At 40.9% G+C, this 19,775-nt stretch overlaps 1 protein-coding gene across 1 annotated transcript; it reads left to right on the top strand.

Moving 5' to 3' along the window:
• Positions 1 to 9,167: 9,167 nt before the first annotated feature.
• Positions 9,168 to 17,916, top strand: BOK (BCL2 family apoptosis regulator BOK). Its single transcript, XM_053460690.1, has 5 exons — positions 9,168 to 9,659; positions 12,991 to 13,386; positions 14,994 to 15,122; positions 15,416 to 15,579; positions 17,238 to 17,916. The coding sequence occupies exons 2-5, from the start codon at positions 13,161 to 13,163 to the stop codon at positions 17,361 to 17,363; spliced, it is 645 nt and encodes a 214-aa protein (XP_053316665.1). The 5' UTR covers positions 9,168 to 9,659; positions 12,991 to 13,160; the 3' UTR covers positions 17,364 to 17,916.
• The last annotated feature ends 1,859 nt before the right edge of the window (positions 17,917 to 19,775 follow it).

The following is a 19,775-nucleotide window of genomic DNA, read 5'->3' as shown; positions in this document are numbered from 1 at the left end:
TAGAGTTATTGCTGATTATTAATAGATTAATTAAAAAGGGTTATTATTCAAAACTTTATCATAAGTTATAGAGAAATGGGAGAATGAAAAGGGGGGTTGAAGAAAAGGGGAGAGATAGAAGGGAAAGGTAGGGTGAACTATAAACAAATACAAAATGGTGTATAAAGAGGAGAGATAAAGAGGAAGAGAGATAATGAGAAGTGGGGATCAAAGAAAGGGTGAGAGAAAGGAGATATAACAGAAATGGGAAAGATAGGAGGAGAGATAATGAGAAAAGGAAGATCAAAGAGAAGGGGAGAGATAAAAGGAATGGAGAGAGACAAAAGGGGGTAATGAGGAAGGGGAGAGATAATTAGATGGGGAAATTATGAGAAGGAGAGAGAGAAAGTACATTTGTGTTTTGAAAGTGTTTGTATGTTAGGGTGAGCATGACCAAGGGCAACCAAGTGTGTGGATGCCATCTGCGTGCTGGGCAATTCCTGTAGATGGAATCTGGGTGCTGGGACAAGTCCTATGTTTGCAGTTTTGGTGCCATGGTTGTCCTTTGGGGTGTACGACTTGTGATCTATGTCTGCAACTTAGGGTTTCCATGCATTATTTAGTTGCTCTATGCCTGAAAATACAGAATTTTAATGTATCATTAAGTTCATTTATACTGTCAATGCTGTGTTTTCTTTTGTTGTTCATTTGCGCTATACCTGAACTACGTGGGAGGAATAAGTGAGGAGTGGCACAGTGAAGGAGGGGGCTGATGGCGAGGTTGTCACAGGGGTGGCCCACACAGGGCGCCTCAATGCCTAAGGTCGGCCCTGATCACCTAGCTGGACTTTCAGACTAATGAAAGTCTATGCAGGAAAGGACTTCTGAGCATTGCCATAAAGAATCAGCTTAGTGTGGTGATTGTGGAGACATCCAAAATATCACATGACTGACAACAATGGCAGCTCCCAGGTCTGCAGATAACAGAAATTTATTTAAACAAAAGGAGATCAGGTTTTTGTTAATGCTGACCCGCATAACTGCATGTAGCACTGGATTTATGCTCAAGTTAAAATATATTTTTCCATGGGTCTTCTCCTTTAAGAGTTTTTTCACAAGTAGTTTGGTTGCAGAGTTGCCAGAGTTAAACTTAATTCCCTATGAGGCACCATAGGAAGAAGTAATTATGCACAGAAGGAGCTACTCATACCCTGTGCTGTCCTTCAGAACCACTATCAAATCCATAAAAAGATTATTAGTAGTATTATTACTACCAGTTTTATTAATTACACTTAGATTCATGGACACAGAGAGAGTCAGTGTCTTGGTGTATGTGTGAGTGTCTGTGGAAGTATCTGTATATTAGTGTGAGTGTCTGTGGAAGTATCTGTGTGTATATTAGTGTGAGTGTCTGTGGAAGTATCTGTGTGTATATTAGTGTGAGTGTCTGTGGAAGTATCTGTGTGTATATTAGTGTGAGTGTCTGTGGAAGTATCTGTGTGTATATTAGTGTGAGTGTCTGTGGAAGTATCTGTGTGTATATTAGTGTGAGTGTCTGTGGAAGTATCTGTGTGTATATTAGTGTGAGTGTCTGTGGAAGTATCTGTGTGTATATTAGTGTGAGTGTCTGTGGAAGTATCTGTGTGTATATTAGTGTGAGTGTCTGTGGAAGTATCTGTGTGTATATTAGTGTGAGTGTCTGCGTTAGAGTGAGTGTGCAGGTGTGTCACATCTGGATCTCCTCCCAATTTACTCTATAATGCCTTTCTCTCTTTCATTATTGCTCCCTTCTTTTTACTTATTCTACCTTTTCTTCTTTTCCCTCGTGTTCTCTTCCTCTTTTCTTTCTTGTCGCTCTACCATCTCCTCTCATTTCTCCTTTTTCCCATCTTTTTTCTTCTATTTCCTCTCCTTTTCGTTTCCCTCCTTTCTCTTTCGTCACCTCTCCTTTTATCTTGTCTCCTTCTCTCCTCACACTCATCTTTAATATGTTTCCATCTTCTTTCTCAAACAAAATGTGAAAACATTTTTGCTCTACGTTATAAAGCCACACTCCCTGAAGCAAACGTTCTAAGATTGTCCAGGAAGTGGCTTGTTAAAAGGTGTCAGCCCTATTTTGGAACGATGATGCTGCCCAGTGCCCAACTCCGCAAGTGCTGTCCTAAGATCTGTGTACTGTGCAGAGCTGGATTCTGACTGCAAAGCCCCAAGGAATAATATTTTTAGACATACTTCAAATACTATCTTGACACCATCTTAGCACTAATAGTCCCTTGTCTAAATATTTAATAGTCTTTCAACTAAGTATGTCGAGTACTTTTATTTTTCATCCCAACACTCAGGATTTGTTAAACTCTTTGTACAAAGGACAAACAACGCATACATGTAATTCCATTTTATTTCTTGCACTGGAATTCCCAGCTGACTTTGATATATTAGGGATAAGATAGATTCTAAACTTCAAACTCCTTTTGCGGATGTATATGTACGCTTATTTTGTATTCTGTTCGTTTTCGTGTTATGAACCTGGTCCAGAGGCCACTTGGTAGGTAAGAAATGCCTTGGGCTGCCCACTGACCAATCATCCAATGGGAACAACCACTCACTACAAGTACAGCAAGGGGTGGAGAAGGCTCAGGGTAAGGAATTCTGCCAACACTCAAGTGGGCAAGTAGACCGGAGCTGAGGACGTGAAGATCTGGTAACAAAAAAACCTATACAAAAGAGAAGTCAACAACATGTCACAGAAAATGAAGTGGTGATTATTATAGGAACAATCAAAGGGGTTACTGGCGATCAGAGGTAAAGAACCAAAAGTCACTTAGACAGAGAGCAGGTCATAACCAAATTACCAATTTGAATATGGTCCTGTACATTTGACCATATTCAAATTGGTAATTCTTTGTGCTTTGTAACCAGGGAGGCAGTTGAAATGGGAACAGGCAGGTCGCAAAGTCCAAAAACCTCGTCAAGAGTCAAACTGTGCGATCTAGTAAAAGCAGGAATAGGCTGGCACTAGGCGTAAGGGTCAGGTCTTGAATGCCAAGTTGAACCAGAGAGTCCTAGCAAGTTAGTGCAGTATAGTCCTTAGTAGCCTTAAAACGAAATGGATAAGATGACTTTTCGAAAGACTCCTCTCAGAAAGGCACAACTTTAGACCATCCACTTGACACAGGAGGGATCAATTTGAAATCCATCTAAAGAAGAGACCTCCAAGGTACCGATAACGTATGTAACAACATCCCAATAAGAGGTACCAACTTTGACTAAAGATTATATTAAAAAATAGGAATCAATTTTAATTAGAACTATATATGAGAACAAAATGCAGTAGACTCACACATTTGCACACCCACTCTCACACAAACTTACACTTATAAACTGATGCTAACACGTTCACATTCACGCTAACGTACACACACATACACATTCATGCTAACATGCTGACACACATCTATACACGCTCACATGCATAGCACTAATACACAGGCTAACACAAACACACACTCATACAAACATATACTAACTCTATGACACAAATCACAGCCTGACCTTCTCCAGGGTTTTTTTTGTGTAGCCACACTATCACCACTGTGTAACGTAACATTGCATTATGTGACTTATCTCTCCTTTGTGGGAATTTGGACCTGCCCCGGGGAGCAAATGCCCCCTGTCCTCAGCCTGACATGCGCACAAACACTTACACATACGCACTAGCACACCTACATATACACACATACAGGGCCAAACTGGCGATGATGGAGCAGCCCTGGCGCTTTAAGGCCAGCGGCCACCTGATGACGTGCGGCTGACGGCTGGATATGAGCTACGTTTTCATGTAGACATGGCGTGTAGCCAGGCACATTCAGACGCTGGCCGAATACTACAGCACCCAATCTGTTGCTGGTTGAACAGCCGTGATCCAAACTGAGATATCAGACACCTACTTGTACCCTGTACTCTGAGTAATAATAATTACAAAAGTAATAATTAAATATGTGATCATACTTTAGACTTTGACAGCTGATGTGGCAGCATTTAAAACCTCCGAAAATAATTTATTAAGAGTCAATGAAGCCTCTCACATTAAGGTCCCTCAGGGCAAGGAGAAGTTTTTGGTGTGGCTGCAGCGTGGAACAGGATGCATAATGATTTCCCACTGAAGCGCTTATGTCAAGATACATGTAGAAACTGGTTCGTAACGTAGCGATATTCGAGGTTCACACTAATGGGTAACAGTAAGAATGATCTGGAAAAGAAAGCCCAATGTTTTAATTGCTATGTATGTGGCTCTAGAAATGTGGCTCATGTAGTCTGCCCAATTGTTCCTGCTTTAAAAGCCTCTAACTGGTCTTGGCTTCTATTCAAGATAGCCTTATTCCCATCCCACGCATGTTTAAATTAACTTATACAACTTCTGCTGGAAGGTTGTTCCACTTATCTAACACCTTCTTAATGAGGTATGAAACCGCAACCTGTTACAGAAAATGAACGCTAAGTAAACTGGTGGAAGCTAAAAAAACCTCTCTGGAACAAAATACGCACAACAAATATAGCGAAGCAGGAACATTGGGAAACCTCACTAATTGTATATCCTGTTTCTTCGCTAACCCCTTGGCAGAGCCGGCCGTTTGGCATCACATTAATGGGAGCGGGAGCCCGAGCTCTCTCAGCTCTTGTGATTTCATAGGACGTTTGTGAAATTGGTGCATGCCAGGGAATTAACAGTTTATAAAATGCACCATGTATTTAGACGGAGTGTCACCTCGAAGGCTGATCAGATTTTCATCCCGGACATAATTTTTGTGCTTAAAACTACCCTCTCTACCGTCACTAATCAGGAGGAGCCGGCTAATACCCTATGAAATGACTGCCGTGTCCGTGCATTTGCCAGAATACAGTATCTTGATACCAGAGGACACTTTCTCGGTAGCACCAGGTGAATGTGTTTAAAATCTCTCTCGAGTTGCCCGTAATCCTGGCAACCTACTGGCAATGGCCCAGCCATAAATAAATTCAGGTCTAAAATGTAAGATCAACCAGATTTGGGCCATCAGTCATAGCGTTGCGTGGACTTCCACATAGTCTCATGCACATAAAGTCTGACATATGACTCTCTAGGCTTGCCGAAAAACATATTGGTAGAGTGTTAGCCACTGTGTTAGCCACAGAGAGAAAGTGCGTTTGTTAAAGATGATACCTTTATTGACTAATTGTCGTATAATGGATTGCAAACTCAAGAAGAGACCTAGATGGTCTTGATAGCTTGCAATCCATTATTCGTCAGTTAGCCAATCAAGGGATCATCTTTACTAAATTTACGAAAAAGACATTGGTGTGCTTTAATTCCTTACCAGGGTGTCTCTCACAGAAGCAAACACAACACAAATTGGGGAGCATATGCAAAAAGAAGAAATATAAAACAATAATACTGCAATATGTCAAATATTTGCATTCATTAGAATAATATCACAAGAATAATAGTGCAAACAAATTCATCTATAAAACATCTTTAAGTCTAAAAACATATACAAAAAAGCACCAATGGTGCCGTATCCCAGCAAAGGAGCTAAAACACGCGTGGCTATAGCTGCACACAGAGTCAATACAGTATAGATATATATATATATATATATATATATATATACCGGTATATAATCCAATGTGCACGCTCTCCTTCCCACAACACGTTTCGCTTTCTCAAAAAAATGTGAGATATATATGTATATATATGGTTATGGTACACTATAAGTGTACGCTGTTATTGTGTATTTATTTTCTATTTGGATATATCATGATAAGCTGGCCCAGTACAATGTATAATTAAATGGGCAAAGGCTTTTTTTTTTTTCTCTTTGGAGAAATTTCACTGGTTTAACTATACATTATACAGGCATTAATTACGAAACATTGTGACCCAGTTAACCTCCAGCAGAACCCCTGGATAGAAGGCATGCCGGGTAGATGGGGTCCAGCTGCCCGCAGCATATCGCAGGGAACGACGCGCATTACGATTGGATCTGGCAGGAAGTCGTTTCCTTTGTGGTCACATCTCCTCTCAAACTAATCTTGGCTGAGCTGCAAAACTTCAGGCAATAGGCAAACATTAACATCAGCTTAAGCAGCAACTCATTAAGACGTTATTTGTTTTGAAGTTTTGTTACATTAAATGTTCTTTATTTTTTGGGTTCTGACTAATGCCCCATCCAGTCCCGCCAACAAAGAATGCATATTCAAGTACCTCGTAAAGTACCTTAACACCTAAAAAAAGGTGTACCTGGTATCGCCCCTCCAAAGTATATATTTCACGCCGGTTTTGGCTGCTTGTGCTCCATATGAAATCAGTATACCTGGGAACTAGCTAAATAAACTGACCCTGAGACCCCTCAAATTATTAGCCATTTAATCCCCCATTGTGGGAATTCTAAGTAGTGAATTGTCAGCTCTGATACCCGTCGTAATGGAAACTTGACTTGTCATTATTTGAAGATACACTTGAGTCACCTGCATTCAAGCAGGGATGTCAACCACTACATACTGGTAGCAAAAGCACTCACTGGGAGTCTTAGATATGATCACAGCAGTATAGAATAGAAGGGTGACCCGGAGAATCTGCCTCTTCACCCTTAGGTGGAAAAACTCTGGGACTCAAGGTCAAACCCATAAAGTTCTCATTACAGTCTCCCTGGACCCCTGTGATCCATCCCTCTATGTATTTACATACTTTTGCATGAGTGTACATTTAATTTAAAGATCAAATCCTGCAACAGAGAACATAAATACATGATGTCTTATCTTGGGTTCTCCAACAAGAAGATGGCGAGCTTTCTAACCGATCTCTGGAGACCATCGACAATCACTTCAGCTGCTGACACACTCCACGTCTGGGAAAGGGAGGATCATAGATATCAGTCCTGGCTCAAGCTCTCCTTTATTGCATTTCTTGTAATATGAGTTTGTTTCCAATGACGTTCCCGTGATCCCCAAATTACAGTCTTCTTGGGGTTAAAAAGCTCGGAAAGTTATTTGAAAATGTCATTTTCTGAACCTGTAAATCTAAATTGAAAAAATAGATTAAATGACTGAAATGGCAATGTGCTCAGGGTGAAGCTGGACAATTTGATTGAGAACGTAATACTTTTAGTGATTGTAGACATCTTGTTGGTGTATAGTCTGCATCTTCATGTTATAATTCCAAATGCTAAACCCATCCTAGCAGGGCCTCCGTCCTTGAATAATGGTTGGCACAATTAAGATTAATTACACGCATGCATGCCTCCCAACATCTGAAATTACCAAAGAGGGACAATTGTTTTTTGGCATACTTTGCAACCATACCTCCCAACATACCCAATTTTCAGCCACAGTCCTGCTGTCCCAGGTAGCTGGCCCAGTGTCCCGCATTTGTGAGCTTGGGCCACCTGGAGAGATCCTGTGATCCCCCCTGACCAGCCCAGGGAGGTAAAAAACAAAAAACAATGGCAGTCTGTGCTATTGGGATTTGAGTCCCAAAGAATATGTCTGTGCTAAAGAGGGAAAGTTGGGAGGTAATGGGTGGCAGGCGCTCTGCCCTTTCCTTTTCCTCTATACCCCGTTATATATTGTCAGTCTTTCCATGTAGCAGATACCTTTCATTAGAACAGCTACTGCTTAGCTCAGAATATTCTTACACTATTCTGTGTTGAAGGATACACTTCTGTTATTTCTTGCTGAGTATGATGGGAGTTGATGTTTTTAGCTCTGGGGTGTCCATGGTTGCCAATCCTTTACCGCGCCAGGAATGCCCTGAATTCCTGGGTTTATATGACGGATAGACAGATAGATAAATGACGAAGTGGTGAGACGAGTCCGTGGAATGCGCCCGGGGACATGCGAGGTGTTCCCTGGGACCTCTCTGCCTCTCACCTGTACTTAAGCATCACATGCGCCTACGCCTGAGTCCCGTCCTGCGCTACGAGCTTTTTTACTGGTTTTACAAGCATTTACACGCTGCCTGTGTCAAGCTGGCCAGATCTTCCAATGAAATCCCAGGACGCGTTTAATGCTTTATTTCTATGATGTCAGCAGTCTATAGACAAAAGAACACAATGTATACGGTGCTTTGTAGGGGGGCCAAAAAAGAATTGTATCCAGAACAAAAAAGAGTTATTAATAAACTGACTTTGTTTTAAATGTAATTCTCCAAATATTCTTTTTTTCCAACTAATGACATTAAATAAAAATATGTAACTGGAAGCTCATCTTGAGAATTGCTATGCAGATCCTCACTCACAGCTTGTGACATGTACCGTGTACACTATCAGTCTGTCTGTAACATTGTGGAACAGAACACGTTGTGCATCCAGCGGATAACAGCCGAGACCAGGATTCCATGCGTCGCCGGCTGTACAGTTCTGCTGGCGACCTCATCTGTCACCTAACACAATCCTGTCACTACAGCATGCCACCCCCTGCCACCACTCGTACCCGGATCACACGATGCTGCGCCATGGTCTTACCAGCTGGATCCGCAGTTACTGCCGATATGTGGCATATGTAAAGAAGAAGAAGAACAATGAAGTGTTATTATTACGCATGTTCTTCAATTCATGAACCAAGGTGGTCTGGAGTCCCATTTTTCAGGAGACGGTCTGATTGACACTCCATTCTAACAATCCCCATTATTTAATTCAAATTAGACCCACTCCTCGTGGTTATTACTGAGCCAGCGCTGAAGCAGAATAACATTATTATTATTATTATTATTACTGGTATTATCTTTTATTTATATAGTGCCAACAATTTACTCAGCACTTAACATAATTACCTACATCACGTGCAATCAGATGTGTTTGGCCGAACACATCTCCCACATGTAAAGTAACTGGGAACACGCCAAGGGCAAAATGCATATTTGAGGATTGTTCAGAACCCCATCATGCATTTACACCGTGGAAATTTAAAGGAACCTCTCAGCTATCATATGCATTAAAGCGGGTCCCTCTAAGCATTTACAATTGGCTCCCCATCTAAAGATAAGATGTACGGTAGGATGACGTGGATTCCCATACAGTTCTTATGGATTTCTTAAATGAATGAACAGCGGACGTGTTCTCTGTTGCTCGCTGCACATGAACATAAATCCGCAGGCTTCGTCAATCCTTTGGGGATCCATAATACACCCAGAAGCCCCCCTGGAATGAATGTAGCGGTGAGGATGCGCCGAGGTGTTATACATTACAGATAAACAAACATCTGGTGTGTTGCTTAGCGTGGATGCGGCTGTAGTAAGCTTGTTTACGAACAACAGCCTCAGAGCAAGAAGGAGCTCCTGCCAGCCAAAGACACCGGGAGCGAGTGCTTCCTCAATACAGTAGCACACTTTGCACCTTTAAGATGTGTTCTTCCCTCCTCCACAGCATTCTCGCTATTTTCCTTAGAAGGATAAGTTCGCTCCCTCCTCTCCCCACCCCCTTATTTATGTCTCATAGCTTCTGGTTAGACTTGCTGCTGCCAGAACAACACGGGGACAGAGAGAGGAGCCGGGATTGTGGCAGAAGACAGCCGGGTCCCCGCGCGCTGGTGCAGGACAGAGACGCGCTCCTTAACATGTCCCATCGCTCTCATGCTTGAGTGCCACTGATGCACTTGACAAGGCAGCTGCTGGCATCTTCACAAGTCGAGGATCCCAGGAACATCTGGTGAGCTGAATACTTAAATAGACAGATGCTTTGAAGCCACAAGCTTGATCTCCACTGTTTGTCTGTACTGACTGGATAACCATCTGGTTTTCGGTGCCAGTGAGGATGGATTTATGTATCTACTGGACCATAAAATGTTTAGAATGTTGGTCATCTGAATGGTTAGTCAATTGTTATTAAATTATGTAGAATTGATTCAATTATTTGTAAATTTCGGATTTATGATGTATAAATATATATTTTTTTTCTAACATAACGTTATAATGAATGTTATGTTATTCAGCTGACCAATGCTGGTTATGCCAGGTAATAAGTAGTTAATGTAAAATACCTTGATTTGCTTGCTGTGGGTGTTTGGGGTTAGGGTTTGGTGTAGTTTTACGTGTTTTTTCTTGATTAGATATAAACTCTACAGAGAAAGCATTGTTTTGCTTTCCATGATGGCTGGGTATAATGGGAATTGTAGCTAAAATCATTGATTTTAGCTACATAATCTGAGATTAGCACACCGCAGAACAGAGGATCTCCCAACGCTCATATAAATCAAAAGTCCATCTATTATTAATCCTTAAAAATTGGCACAGCGGGAGGATAAAAACACAGACACCCAACGCGTTTCACGCTAACTGCGGTTAATCACAAAAAAATTCCAAATATTGGATTTCTACACCTGTCATCCATTTATTACATTTTTGTTAATCTCAGTGTCTGATAAAATCTAGACATTTATTCCTAGTAATACAATCCATGTGTGAGTGAGACGAAGGATTGTTATCGTTTGATTATATGGGATTGTAAAATATAATGGTTTTTTTACTAAACCCACAGAAGAATTCCATCCTACTTTACAGATCAAAAGTCAGGAGGATTTCAAACCACCCACATCCGGACTATCAGAATTTAAAACAAATTTATTAGAAACAGAGATGATGCAGAGGAGCCAAAATTCCATCGACTTCACATCTTTTACACCCTTTACAATCTGGTTTGGGATTTACTATCAATAATAATCTGTTTTAATTAACACAGCTAAGCTGTTTCTATGATTTGAATCCCTTTTTTAAGGAATATAAATGTTTAAAAGAAAATTTAGTCCGTACAGAACCTCAAGACTGAATTAGAAGGTATTTTAGTTAAACCCATTGCGTTCTGTAACATAACCATCCAGGGACCAGGGGGTTTGTGTTTACATTGATAGGATTGGGTACCTTACAGAATAAGTACATTTATAAATTATTTATTGGTGCAGAGCAGCCCAAACCACATTCCACATACAACACACATTATTCAGTGCCGTCTAACACACATTCGCTAGAAGGGACAACAGAGGAACGGTAATACAAGAAAAGCACAAAAAGGATCCACTGATGGTGTACATGCGGCTTTATCATTCTAGGCACCCTGGTGGCAATCAGGGCTGTAACTTCCATGGGGCAGGAGGGACAGCTGCCCCAGGTGCCACAATGTGATGGGGACAATACAGTCACCCAAGAGCAATGCCTCTATGCCTCCATGTTGGACACCAGCCCAGGACACGACCTCTGACCTTGCCCCAGCCACCAAGATTTCTAGTTATGGCTCTGCTCATAAAGTGTAGCGGGCCAGGTGGGACTTCTTATGAATCCCATGAAGATCCCTTTCCTCCTGCCAGCTTAATCATATATATTATATATGTGTATATTTTACAGCCTAATAAGGGGGGTACAATACATTCTCTCATCTAATTCTAATTTAAGTAATCTACAGACATCTAAATCTAATCATGTGGCATGTCTCCATTTAGCATGCATCCCGTAAAACTATTCTTTATTAGTTCCAATGTTTCAGTAGTGTACCCCTCTCTCATACCCCGCACCCCAATCATGTGAAATACATACTAAGCATTCTTTAAGTTATTTATCGGTCCAGGCGGTGTGTTATGCCCAATATCATAATCATCCTGGAGAAATTAGCCAAAACTAAAACAACAAACTGATGGACAAAACAAAGACAAAAAAAAGAAGGATAATAAACCACGAAAGAAGTGTTGGCAGATTTTAAATAAACACTTTGAGAATTTTCCCAGAGCACGGACAGTCCTGAAATAGCTTTCCATAACAGCAGAGCCATTGGAGATGGATGCTTCACATTTAAATATACAGTTTATTTTAGGTGACATAGTGCATTTAAAGGCTAGAGGCCATACCAAGCTATGTTACATAGAAAGACTTTTTCCATGGCGTGTCCTAAGCAAGAATGTATTATGTGTTGTATGAGTTTGTGTTTTCAGACGTGATCACTTATGCTAATAGTTTATTATAAATTAATAGTTTTCATAATTAGAGAATCATTTCTTTTATAAAGCCTAGACGTGTTGTGTTAAGCTTAGTCATTTTTACAAAAGAATTCTGCACCAAAGTGGCATAATGTGAAGCAATTATCATAAAAAACAATGTTGGTTGCCCCACATTTCGATTTCTCCATCAGATCAGGTGTTTAGAAATATGACAAGCTGAGTCAAAACCAAGGTGGTCAAAACACAATGATTTACACAATTTGAATTTACTTAAGAAAAAACACAAAACAACAATGACTGATCTTATAAAAAATGAATAGGAGGATCGGCATTGTATATTCAGGGTGGGATCAGGTCTGTGCCAGGACAGCCCCCCGGAAATCCCATATTAATAAAATCTGCTACAGGAAACTTGTTGGTCGATTATCAATGGATGCTCTAGATTTTATAAACAAAAATATCTGGGGCCATCACCATCATAGGCAAATTATTTAATTTTACCCAAACTGGAAAAAAATAATTTTATTCTCTGATCAGTGCCAGTTTTATGACTCGAGGCGTCACAACCCATTCCATGTATCCCAAGGCTTAAAGGGAAACTAATTCTTTTTTAAGGCTTTGTAGGAGAGCCATAGACGCAAGGGAAAAGAATTGGACTGTAGATGAAAGTTGGATTTCTTGCCCCTTGAAACAATAAACCCTAGGTACAGGTCTAGTCTGCCTAGCAGATCATATAGTAGCAGGGCCCGACTGGCCCGACTGGCACTTTAAGGCCAGCAGCTGCCTGATGATGTAGCTGCGGCACACAGCTGGATATGTGCGGCTGTACTCTACGTGTTTATGCCCAGATCCACTGAAGTGTAGATCGGGGATGTGTGGTGCTATCTAGCCATCAGGCACACCGGGCAAATGCCCAGTGGGTCACTAGCAGTCTGGGCCTATATAGTAGCACTGTATTGTAATTTACATGATGTTACGGTGCTTTAGGAATGATTATTTGATGTGTCTATAGAGTGTCTATAGTATTCTAATCAGTCTTTTGTTCTTCTTCTTTAGGTTGCAGTAGAGATCTCGTCTGTAAATACATTCTTCAGCACACGGCATATCACCATAGCTGCGTAATCCACCCGTGAGATCACTGCAGACACACATCACTTGCCATCCTCCCTGACTGTGAATGGAGATCTCTGTTTACACCAAGATTGCCTGATCTCCATTCTCTCAGGATGGAGATGCTAAGACGCTCATCTGTGTTTGCCGCCGAAGTTCTTGAGGCTTTTGACAGATCTCCCACTGATAAGGAACTAGTATCGCAGGGAAAGGCTCTTTGCAGAGACTTTATTCAAGCTCGGCTTCAGCGAGCAGGTCTGGGATGGAACAAACCAGAGCATGGAATCTCCTCCACGGCTGGTGGACGCATGGCTGAAGTATCCGCCATCTTCCTGCGACTAGGTAAGTATTTGTTGATTAAAACATTTGGATAAAATATTTGTATTTATATATATATGTATTTAGAGTGACCAGGATCAGTGAGATCCTGAAAGCCTACGTCACTCTACATCTTTTCTGTGATGGCCCAAGAAAATGTATCACCTTTGACGAGACTTCATCTTCTTTTGGATAGATACAGACCAATGTCAGTTTTTCTTATCTGACCAGGGCGACGTTCAGACTTATGTCTGTTCTACTGACATAAATATTGCAGAAATATCCCTTGCGTTCCCAGTGTGTCTCAAGAAACTATATATCTCTCTCTGCAACAAACATGCCAGTGTTGCGCAATACAGATAAGAAACCCGAATGACAAGTGGTTTGCTTGTCAACAGCTTCAGGACCATGATAAGTGAATTCAGGATGTGCGCCCTCAATGCCTGCAGCTATCTCTGGGGTGAAACGTTCTGAAGCTGTGGAATTCGCCAAGAAGAATAAGTTATTAAGACATCTGATATCTATGGAAGATACATGAAACAGGATTTTTACAATTCTACTCCTCTGTCGGGAACTCCAGGGACTGCCCTTTAATTGAAAGTGCGCAGATATTGGACCTCAAAACCACAATGCTTGTTGAAGATCATGGGAGCTGTAGTCCACGATGAGTGGAGAGCTGCCTGTTGATTACCTTTGTTCTATGGATAACTACAGTGGAGAAAAAGAATACCATATTTAATAAATATCAATAAAGAAAAGTGCTTTGCTGTATTAACGTAGGTTGTCGTGTATAAAAAGGGGCATCAAGTCGCGGAATAAAGATATAATTTTGCCTCTGTATAAATCAATGGTAAGGCCACACCTTGACTATGCTGTGCAATTTTGGGCACCTTTTCTAAAGAAGGATATCATAGCACTAGAAAGGGTGCAGAGGCCGGCTACAAAATTAATAAAAGGAATGGAGCACTATAGTTATGAAGAAAGGTTAACTAATTTAAATCTGTTTAGTTTAGAAAAACGTCGCCTCAGAGGGGATATGATAACGTTATATAAATATATTCGGGGCCAATACAAACCATTGTGTGGAAATCTGTTCATAAACAGGACTATGCATAGGACACGCGGTCATGCATTTAGACTGCAAGAAAGGAGATTTAGACTAAGGCAGAGGAAAGGGTTTTTTAGAGTAAGGACAATAAGGATGTGGAATTCTCTGCCAGCAGAGGTAGTTTTATCAGAGTCTGTACAGACGTTTAAACTGCAACTGGATGGATACCTGGAAAAACATAATATTCGGGGATATAATCTTTAATTATGGGGAAACAGCTTATTGATCCAAGGAGAAATCTGACTGCCATTTGGGGTCAAGAAGGAATTTTTTTCCCTGGTTAGTGCAAAATTGGAAAGAGCGAAGCCGGGGTTTTTTGCCTTCTTTTGGATCAAACAGCAACAAGTTAACAGATATAGGAAAGGCTGAACTTGATGGACGCATGTCTTTTTTCAGCCTATGTAACTATGTAACTATGTAACTAAGAAGACAGGTAATGTACCATGAGTAGGATGTTTGGTGCATTTTGTTTGCGTGTTATGCGTGTGGGAAGCTAGATTATCTTTGCGTTGCTGCATTGCAGGGGATGAATTGGAATACATGAGACCAGCTGTGTACAGAAACATCGCCCGGCAGCTGAACATCTCTCTCGCCTCTGAGACGGTGCTGTCTGATGCATTCCTGGCCGTAGCAGCCGAGATATTCACAGCAGGTAGGGAACATGATGGTACAAGTGCCACCTTCCACAATGCGATGTGAATTATGAGCATCTGGAAACTCGTACAGCTGTGATTAACCCCGTGATGCCTGAGCGACAAATGGCTGGTCGTGGCGTTGGGTTTTTGTGCAGAAAGTTTAACTAAAAGGAGTTCTATGTTCAATTATCAGTTCCTCATTGCAAAAAAAATGATGAAAATAATAAAAGTGTAACGTGTATCATGACAGACTCAAAGAGTTAGAGATCTGAAGCTGATACAAGCTGGCTGAAGCTCTTGTGCTTTGCAGGTATCACATGGGGGAAGGTGGTGTCCCTGTATTCTGTGGCGGCGGGTCTAGCCGTGGACTGCGTAAAACAATCCCAACCAGCGCTGGTCCTGACAATAGTGGACTGCCTGGGAGAGTTTATACGTAAGACGCTTGTCACTTGGTTGAAGAGGAGAGGAGGATGGGTAAGTACATTGCTGATGCTATTTGACGATATAGGATGATGCCATATAAATCAATCAATAAATAATAAATAAAAAATAAATATCACATACATAATAAATAATATTAAATAATAATAATATTTGTCAGCACATTCACACTCAGAACACAGTAACCCCCACGGCAGTATATCCAGTTATACCCAGGTGTAGTCTGTAGTACACAGTCTGAATTTTTTTTAAAGGGTGTCTCATTATATAATGTAAACCTTGTGCCAGCAACCTGACAAGTCACCTTATGGCAACCAGTAGCTCTTCCATTATGCCACGCATGGCATTCTCACTACTCCCACATTCAGGCTATCATTCGTCTTCTAGCCTCCCACACCAATCTGTCGCTGACTTTGTGTGGCCATTCTGTGTGTTACGTCGGTTTAACAATTCTTTGTTAATTGGTGACTACACATTATTAATGCCCACCCTGTATGTAGTCTGGCATCGACACATCCAATGCTCACCTTCCAGTTACCTTTTATTTCTAATCTATAGATACCCCAAAATCATATGGAGACAGAATCACAAGATATTGAATAGAAGAATTCTAAATTCAAGCAACTCTTACCCTGGATTAAGAGCCTCTGACGTAGTCTAAATACCAAGAATTTGTTGCTAATATAAGCCCTGTTCTCTGGCTTTACTCCATGGTAATGTCATGATTACTTGGCTCCTGCCACTATGCAGGTCACGGGGAATCGTTTAAAGCTGCATTCATAAAGTTTAGAAGTGTAATCTTTTCTCATGAATGGACAGTATTCCATTATCCTTTATTGTACAGATTTGTGTTTCTAGGATCTCATCGTTGACGGACTGTCATGAGATTAAGGAGGTGTAACTATCGCAATCTTATCTAATTTCATATGAAACCATTGTACATATCTATGTATATATACTGTATATATTCACAAACATTTAAGTACATTACAGGATTTAACAAAGTACAGGAGGGAAGTGGTAGAAGATAATGGATGGAATGTATGAAATAGGCATAAAGCTATCCTAAATCTAAAACAAAATCAAGGACCGAGTAAGGTCTGAGTCTTCTCATTAGGAAAAATTGGCCGAATAGTTCTTATCTGCCATCAAACTCTGTTTCCAGGCACACAATAGAAGCCTGAGTAGTTCTAAAACTAGTAGTTCTAAAACGAGATCACATCACCAAGTGCCAATGCAGAAATCACCTGATTGGAGTAGATAGCATTTTCTTGTACATAATCACATAGAACAGAGTTTCTCATTGCCAGTCCATGTGTAGTGTAGGCTGCATCTATGATACAGGCTTTGGTGGCTCATTAATTAGGACCGGGCTGAATTGTACTTATCTGAGTAAATCATGAATGCATTGCCTATTACAGGTGACTAATGACCTATGACAAAATGTTTTTAGAAGGATAACCCGCTTCACCTACTATCTCCTAATTCATTTTAATTGTTGGAGATAACCCTACGCATTGTTCTAAAGAGGCTGACGCTTGTCGGTGGAAGCTGTTAATCCGGCAGGTCATCTGTTACATACAAAAATGGTTGATTGAAAGGGTCATAAGGAGTTTGAGAAAGATCATAAGAATTTGGTGTTTTTAGTAGTTTTGTGTATTGTACACTCTAATTTGCTCTTTGCTTTGCAGACTGATGTCACAAAGTGTGTCGTAACCTCGGATCCTGGTCTTCACTCCCATTGGCTGGTGTCCAGCGCATGCAACTTCGGTCACTTCTTGAAGGCGGTAATTTGCTTCCTGCTCCGTGAACGATAACAATCTGTTTTGGGAAAATGGCCAGATGCCATCTATAACGTCAGTGCTAGCTTTGAAAACCTTTCACCGCTGGACTGTGGATAATTCGAATAGCCTCCTTCTTTAAACCATGTTTCAGCCTGAATGACGTCTGTTAACAGTCTCCATGGCGATTTTAAACAGGTTGCTGTTGTGCATCAGAACGTGAAACAGAATTATGCTACTCTTTTCGTCTGATAACAGGTCCGCTATTTCATCTATCAAGGGAAAGTTGTGACGCTGCTATTACCAGCACAACATTGCTTGCTCCTTGGAGCTCTGCTGACCTGGCAGGACGTGAACCATGACATTTCCCGTACTTTGAATGGACAGAAGTGCTATTACTAGATACGCATTGATCACAGATGGCTCTTTGAATAATACTGGTTCCATCATTATCCTTCCGCAGTCTGTATTTTGATCTGAATGGCACCCATTTTGCCATCATGATATAATTTAAGGCGGAATACTAAGGCGTAACTTAGGAACTTTCCCCAGACACTTTTCCATACTTCTAAATATATTTTTTCTTTTGGGGCAATTTGTATGATTTTGTTTTTTTTTAAAAAAAAGCACGGGGAAGTGTAAAATGAAAAAGAACAGCATACAGGTTAACGGAACAGCCATTTCGATTAAAAATATTTTCAAAATGTCCCAGCCAGGGGTTAAAGGGAATTCTGACTTTGCTCACACTTTCAGTCCAATATGACAGATGTGTGCAGTGATTGAATGGACAGTGGTGTTACCCTGGGCTAGTCCTAGATCTTAGACAAAATATGCCACTGGACATGGCTACAAGGTCAGTAGGAACACATGAATGTGCACCCAATGTTCCAGACACACACACACTGCCAGCAGCTTTACTCTGTGAAATGGTGCTGGCATTGCAGGCAGTCATGGTGCGCCAGCGCAAATCACAACAGGGGAGAATTTAATGTTAAAATCAGCGATATACATATGGAAGACATACCCATAAAGGAGAAGAGACCCCCTGCTCCTACCAGCTACTGTGATACCTAATGAGTAAGCCAAGTCTACTGTACTCTGCTTTATGTGTACTAATGTATATATTAATGTAGCAGCATGCATAGCAACACAGTCCAAGATGGGTTCTTTGTAATGAAATTGTAATGAAACATTAATGTACAAAGTAAAGGCAGCATTCATTGAAGAACCAAACTTGTGTGGTTTTCCATCAGAGTTTGACCGAACTAAAATATTGAGCAATACATATAGAAATGTGGGGTCAGTATAGTTACTGTAATCAAGTTGGTTATGTTTTGGCATTCTAGGTCCCAGAAGATGTATTCTGTGCTAAGTGCTAAATAGAGCAGTCAACAGAAATATTTGCCGGTTTCCATGAGGATTGTTCCACATAGGCCAGGACAAACCATCTGGCAAACCAGACAAATGGCCGATGGGCCATTCAACATATTTTTTTTTAATTTCTTTATGAAGCTAGGGTAAAAAAATACTGCACTCTGAACAATAGCTGGGATAAAGTCAAGGAAATCTTCAAGGAGGAATGGTTGCCAAAATGCTCAACCATCCTTCCCACCATGTGATCACTAAGAACTGTGACGAAAAATCGAATCCACACGTGCACAACACAACAAAAGAGAGCATGTGATTGGCACGCTATATCCAGCCTCACCACCAGCTATAGGCCAGGGCATATATATGTGAGGGCTAAACAAAAAAGTGTGAGCTTTGAGGGAAGAGTCAAGGTGGATTCTATTGCACTTGTCAACTCAAACCTATGAGTGAAAGTGGCCCTGAGGAAACAAACATGTGGTAAGTGGCCACTTAATGTTAATAACACAAGTGCAGCAGATATGGTTCTTACCGTTTGGCTATGGGCTTTATATAAGTTACCGCACACTGAGCATAGATTGCGGCCGCGCATACTTTTCCTGCTGCTAGCCTTAAAGTGCCAGGGCCGTTTCAAATTTCCAGTCTGGACCCTAGTGCCACATATTCGGACTTGTCCAGAATTGGCATTTATACATAAGGCCCTGTATGTGTTTCCAAAGTAGTAGTCCTCCATAACTTTTCTGTGATTCAGCCTCACATGGCCCTTTTTCATCAGAATCGTTGTTTGGCCAAAGGGATCTCCATAACCAAAACATATTAATTCACTAAGCTGCTTATGGCTCTTGGTAATCGTCAATGGGCTTTTCAGTATTAATGGAAATCTGTTAATCATCACACAGCATAAAAAGGAGTCATTGACTTAAAAAGCTTTAAGTCAAAGTGGATTCAGTTTAGAATTAAACAAAAAAAATAGTAACATTGAAACAAACCCCTGCCAACACAGTTAAAAGGTTCGGTTATGTGCAGGAATCACAGAGGCAAATAGCATATGTCTCACTGGTGTCCATTCGGTGAAACAAG

The sequence above is a fragment of the Spea bombifrons genome, chromosome 3 (genome assembly GCF_027358695.1).
Source record: "Spea bombifrons isolate aSpeBom1 chromosome 3, aSpeBom1.2.pri, whole genome shotgun sequence".
Classification (NCBI taxonomy): Eukaryota; Metazoa; Chordata; class Amphibia; order Anura; family Pelobatidae; genus Spea; species Spea bombifrons.
The sequence above is the reverse complement of the archived record's forward strand: the minus strand, read 5'-3'. Positions and strand labels throughout refer to the sequence as shown.

Excerpts from the sequence above, each read along its gene's own strand:
- BOK (XM_053460690.1), top strand. The coding sequence starts at position 13,161 with ATGGAGATGCTAAGACGCTCATCTGTGTTTGCCGCCGAAGTTCTTGAG. Across the intron at positions 13,387-14,993 it reads CGCCATCTTCCTGCGACTAG|GGGATGAATTGGAATACATG; the intron begins GTAAGTATTTGT and ends GCTGCATTGCAG. Across the intron at positions 15,123-15,415 it reads AGCCGAGATATTCACAGCAG|GTATCACATGGGGGAAGGTG; the intron begins GTAGGGAACATG and ends TGTGCTTTGCAG.